The 6,000-nt window shown below is 55.8% G+C and overlaps 1 protein-coding gene across 4 annotated transcripts in view; it reads left to right on the plus strand.

Moving 5' to 3' along the window:
* Positions 1–4,770, plus strand: part of WDR25 (WD repeat domain 25) — a 141,623-nt gene extending 136,853 nt beyond the window's left edge. For all 4 annotated transcript variants that reach the window (XM_019797768.2, XM_019797767.2, XM_019797769.2 and 1 more), the window contains exons 5-7: positions 934–1,104; positions 3,500–3,640; positions 4,291–4,770. In XM_019797768.2, coding sequence (XP_019653327.1) covers positions 934–1,104; positions 3,500–3,640; positions 4,291–4,512 — 534 coding nt within the window. In that variant the 3' untranslated portion in view covers positions 4,513–4,770. The remainder of the gene's footprint in view (positions 1–933; positions 1,105–3,499; positions 3,641–4,290) is intronic.
* The last annotated feature ends 1,230 nt before the right edge of the window (positions 4,771–6,000 follow it).

Raw genomic sequence — 6,000 nt, forward strand, 5'->3', positions numbered from 1 at the left:
ATCTGCAAAATTTTTAAGGTTGTGAACTCCAGTTTTAAAAAAAAAATTGTCAAGACTTCTTTTCCCCAGCCAGCAGGTGAGGGACCAGAGAACTGTGTTTATGCTGTGGCCACATGGTGGCGCCCTGGGAGCTGGTAAACAGGCCAGCAAGGACCTGGAGGAAGGCCTGAGGCCACTTTGTATTGGCCTCTTGCCGAAATACTGCAGTCTAAAGCGTGCGGTCTATGAGTTCGTGAAGTGGAGTTACTTGTTAGTTCTGATACTGGGAACTGCCCCCAACCTAAACCAGTTGCTTTAGAATGGAAGGTGAATGTGATAAAATGCTCTGGAGAAAATAGAACCGGTTGATAGTTAATCACGTTGGTTTACAAGACAGGAAGTTATGAAATATTGGCCGTGATGCTAAGAAGTAAAAGTGTCTTTAAAGCTAATCTGTGTACTGTGGTTCTGGCTTTATGGTCTCCAAGGGCTCTGGCTTTCTGCAGTACAGTTACTATTCCAGAGGGAATAGGCTGGGGTTTTGTGAGCTGTGAATTATGTGACATCTTTAGAAGCAAGAGCCTCTCACAAAATATGGCCTGGTATCAGTGGGCATCATTGATGCCCTTTAGGTGCCCTTGGGCAATGGGCCCTTCCCAAAGCTCACTTTCATCAGGCACCAGCTGCTCTCTAGGGGATTGGCGTGATTGGAGAGATTATCACGCCTCCCTGGGTGGCTAATGGATGGTTGCCATGTGTCAGTAGATGTGGGGTGGGCACGCAACAGGGAGGACCGTCTGTGGGGAGGGGCCACCAGGCAAGGCTGTATCTCCTAGCAGCCCAGTACTGCCCTTACTAGACCCACCTACTGTCTGGGCCCTTGGTGGCCTTCCCCGTGGGTGCCTGCCCTGTACTCCTGGGGCCCACCAGCATGATGGGTGCCCACTCTTGCAGGTGGTGAGAAGTTACAAGGCGACCATCCAGCAGACCTTGGACATCCTCTTCCTCCAGGAAGGCTCTGAGTTTCTGAGCAGCACAGATGCTTCGAGCCGGGACTCTGCTGACCGTACCATTATTGCCTGGGATTTCCGGAGCTCTGCCAAAATCTCCAACCAGATATTCCACGTGAGAAACCCTATTTGGCATTGCTTTTCAGTTTGTTTCAGCTGCAGGATGTAGCCATGTAGCCCTAAGCTGCTGGGATCCCAGGTCACTTCCTGATGGGGATGGTTCAGCAGGCAGGATCTTTAGAGACTGCTCAGGTGACTGAAATCTCTTGGGTCAGGTAGACAAGCACAGGTCCAGGCCTGCCTGGAAAGCCTTCTAGAGGTTCCAGATCACAGCACCTCCATGACTGTCCTACTCATCCTCTGCTCGGCATGGCCACCCGTGGGTGAGGGGTGTGGAGAGGCCATCCATCCAGATCAGTAGAAGATAGCCACACAACCCAAGACACTTCTTCCTTCCCTCTGCCACCCCAGCCAGCCCCCCAGGTTTCCATCCCACACTCGCTCAGTGTGTCTGGCAGGAGCTGTGACTTGGAAGTTCAAGCAGGGCCCCAGGGTTAGACCACCTCTGCTAAAGTCCGAGATTCGCCACTTACAAGCCTGTTACGTAGCCCCTTTGATTCTCATTTTCCTCTTAGGAAACTGAGGAGGAGAATATTCTTGACCCCATAGAGTTAACGGTTCTGAGACTTGAAGGAGATGATCTTATAAAGGATCTAGCACAGGGCCAGGCACAGGGGGTGCTCTACCTGTCATCGCCATCACCGCCGTCATCATTATCATCACTGTCACCACCGTCATCATTAATGTCATCACCATCTCCACCCTCAAATCCAGCGTCTTCACCACTGTCACCATCACCACTACCTTCATATCACCACCACCACCACCACCACCTCCACCATCACCACCCTTACCACCCTCACCATCACTATGCTCATTTTCACCATCACCACTACCACCATCTCCATTGTCATCACCTTATAAGATATCACTTAAGCCATGGCTAATCTCTTTGGTACTCCCCCTGGCGAATTTCAAAATATATATTAGGTATACATACATACCTTCTCCCCTTCCCTGCCTTTCCTTTTCTCAGAGGATTTTATATGACCCTGAGCAAGCCAGCCTCTAGACCTTTACTGCAGCGTGCTAGTGCAGCCGCTGGGAAGGACAGGCCTTGGCGGGGTGCTGCATGGGCCTGTCAGGCCACCCTGGCATTCTGTGTCCCAACAGCCTGTGCAGAAACCAGGGCAAGTGGGTGAGGTGGGTGAAAATGCTGAATGCCTAAGCCATTGGCCCTCTTAAAAATCACACCTCCTTACTTTCTGTGCAGTGAGCAGGCGCTCTGCTCGGGAGCGGCATGCTGGGGAGCTTGTTAGCAGGTCACCGTGGCCTCTGTGCCGCTGACGGACATAGTAGCCTGCAGCTGTGTTCCACCTGCTCCCCACTTTGCTCTCTGAGTTTGGGCTGTTTCAGACAGTGTGGCTTTAGGACGACACTTAGAATAAAGGAAGGACAGGTGCCGTTGAGAAGGGAGTTTGTAGGGGTGTTTCCATGTGACCCAGCCTGTCAGTGACAGTTCCTTGCCTTGTGCTTTGAACACTTTGTTCATGCCTTTATCTTCTTGCCTGGCCGTTCACCTCCTCAGTTACTGTGTGTGTGGGCTGTGGGGAGCTGGGGCTGGGCTGGGGCCACCCTGAGGGCTCACCGTGGAGGCGGGAGGCGGGTTTGTAGACTTGTTTCCTGTCACTCTGTAGCAACGTACCGCAAAGTTGGTGGCTTAAACTAACAAATCCACTCTCAGTTCTGGGGGCCGGATGCCTGGTAAGTCGCCCTGGGGTGAAATCAAGGCTCTGCCGGGCCCGCTCCTTCTGGTGGCTCTGGGGGAGGGTCTGCCCCTGCTTGTTCACACTGGCCTCTGCAGACCCTCTGCTCTGGCGCCGTGCCGCCTTCTCTGGGTGTCTCATCTCCCGCCTTCCTTTCGTAAGGACACGTGTGATGGCATTTAGGGCAATAATAGGGGGTAATATCCCCACCTCAAGATGCTTAACTTAATGACATCTGCAAAGACACCCTCTCCACACTTTTTGCCATATAAGGTGACATTTATAGGTCCCAGGAATTAGGACAGAGACGTGGTTTGGGGGACAATTTTTCAGTCCACCACTAAGGCCATGAGCCAAAGGATGTTAGGAAGGGCAAGAAAACAGATTACCCTCAGAACCTCCAGAAGGAACACAGCTCTGCTGACACTTTTGCTTTTAGCCCAATGAGACCCATGTCAGACTTCTGACCTCCAGGACTCTAAGAGAGTAAATGTTTGTAGTTCTAAGCCATGCAGTTTGTGGCATGTTGTTACAGCACCTGTGGGAAACTCGTACACAGCCGTAAGCCCAGGTTCGGGTTAGACGCAAGGGTCCAGGAGTAGGGTGCTGGTTGGCATGTTTATCGGAGGCAGATACATAGTTGGGAGCCTTTGCCGTCCTCTCTGTGGCCTCACTGTTTCTCAGGAGAGATACACCTGCCCCAGCCTCACCTTGCACCCCCGGGAGCCCGTGTTCCTGGCGCAGACCAACGGCAACTACCTGGCTCTCTTCTCTGCTGTGTGGCCCTACCGGATGAGCAGGAGACGGCGCTACGAAGGGCACAAGGTACTGTGTTCCTGTCCCCGGGTCGAGGGTGCGGCACGGGCCTCCAGAGCCTCCTGCCAGACAGCATCAGCAGTGAACTTGGAGCCCAGAGTGCACAGACCCTCTTTCTGGGTAGAGTCCGTGTTCTGTTTCCCAGGTGACCACATGCCATGTGGCCTGGTGTTCACTGAAGGCCCTGGGCCATATCTGGCCCTACCTCCAGGCCCCAGGTGCAGGTGCAGGGGCAGGAAAGGTTTTCCCTGATTCAGTGGCTCACGTGGACAGGTCGTGGGGGTGGGGGAGGGAAGACAGGACAGGATGGGGGTGGGGGTCATTTCTGCATCTGCTCCTCTCCCCATTGAGCCCTGCCTCACGGGGAGCAGAAGGGGCCAGGGGACTCAGTGGCTGTCGGTGAGGCCAGACACTGTCAGCCATGCTAAAGCTGTTCCAGCTGCATTCCACTAAACCGACTTCGTGAAACAGGATCCGTGTCGGGACCCCGGCCATATGGATGGAGCTCGGGCCTTGGCTTTGGCGATGCTGGGTGGGTGGCCCTGCTCTGAGCTTCAGGCCGCTCCTCTGTAGAGTGGCTGTAATAAGCCCTGCCTCCCGGGCTGCCTGGAGGAGCCGCTGTGGTGTGGCCTGCTCACCCTCTGTGTTGCCCTCTGCAGGTAGAAGGCTACTCGGTGGGCTGCGAGTGCTCCCCAGACGGTGACCTGCTGGTGACGGGCAGTGCCGACGGCCGAGTCCTGCTCTACAGCTTCCGCACTGCCAGCCGGGCGCGCACACTGCAGGGGCATGCCCAGGCTTGTGTTGGCACCACCTTCCACCCTGTGCTGCCCTCTGTCCTCGCCACCTGCTCCTGGGAGGGCGACATTAAGATCTGGCACTGAGCCTCCTCGTGCAGAGCCTTCCGGATGCCAGCCAGGCCCCAGGCTCCCATTCTTCCTTGGGTGGGTGGGTGTGAGGAAGCACTGAGGTTGCCTCTGATCAAAGCTGGGTAGAGGGTGCCTCCACCACCCTCTGAGCCTCAGTTTCCACATCTGTAAAATGGGGACAGAGATCTGTTTGGCTCAGGGTTGTGAGGACCACATTAGTGGAAGTGCCTGGCAGGTTGCTTGCGGTGCTTAATAAACATGAGTGTTTTGCTATTTCTTAGGTTATTTTAGCGACAAATATGTGTTGGCAGCTTCCTTGCACCTGCCCCCTCCCAGGCCCTCTGGGGCTCTGAGACAGACCAGTGGGAGCTTGAGATGGGGCAGCCCCCCTCTGCTGATCCTGACGATGGACCCGACTCCCAGGGCCGTGGGGGGCCTCTGAGGGCTCTGGGTCTTAGAGCTGCCCTCAGAAACTCAATTTGGGAGCATGGCAGTCCCCACAGTGTTGTAGGGCTGCCTCCCTCTCCCCACCAAGCATGGCCCGGGGAGTCCCACTGCCTGTAGGCTGTGCTCACTGTCCCAGTGAAGAAGCGTGCAGAAGGCTCCTGAGGACCCCTGAGGGGTTAGGCCGGCAGGGAGACCCAGCCCCCCAGGGCTCTGGGCAGGTAGGTGAGCTCTAGCACTGAGTCTCACCAGGCCCATAATTAAGGGGCCACCGCAATAGCCCAAGGATCTTGTAGGTGAGGAACTGCAGGTACCAGGGCAGCCGTGTGTCCCTGTGGCCTTGAAAGGCTTCCTGGTAGAGGCGGACTATGAGCTGGCGAGGAGGGTATCCCTGGGAGGGGAGTCCGTGAGGAAGCGCAGAGGACCTGAGGAGGAGGCCCATGGGAGTAGGAGCCATGGGATGCCCATCTTTGCCTCTCCAGAATCTGGGTTCTAGGGCAGGTCTGCGGTCAGCATAGCTGAGACCTCGTGAGTCATCTCTCCTCTCTGAGCCTCAGTCTCCCCATCTGTAAGGTGGTGTTAGGACCCTCAGCCTGCAGGCTTGTGTATGATGGCTCCAAGGAGCTCAAGTCCGTGGCAGGTGTTGACACACCAGGGGTTCCATTCCTGGGAAGGGAACTGGACAGACTGGGAAGAGCACCTGGAGCTTGCAGAGGGTTGGTGCGTAAATATGTTTATTTCAGTATGTCTCACTTGCATAGGGGTCCATGGGTCAGGCGTTCTGGGCAGGGGAAGGGCAGTACAAAGGCCCTGAGGTGGGGCTTATCCTAAGGGATGACTCCTTTTCTAGCCTTTGTCCTGCCCCCACACCCCGCCCCGCAGTCAGTGTGGAGCCTGGCAGGCGGTGGGTGTTGAGTGTATGCAGCACCTGCTGTGCCTGAACTGGCAGGGGGGTGGGGGGGGCTGGAGCTGAGCACATGGGTGAGGGTGGGGGAGCATGTGCTCTTCAGGCTGGTGAGAGAAGGGACCCCTCCAGGCTCATGCAGGGCACAGGGTCCC

The sequence above is a fragment of the Ailuropoda melanoleuca genome, chromosome 14, assembly GCF_002007445.2.
Source record: "Ailuropoda melanoleuca isolate Jingjing chromosome 14, ASM200744v2, whole genome shotgun sequence".
Lineage (NCBI taxonomy): Eukaryota > Metazoa > Chordata > Mammalia > Carnivora > Ursidae > Ailuropoda > Ailuropoda melanoleuca.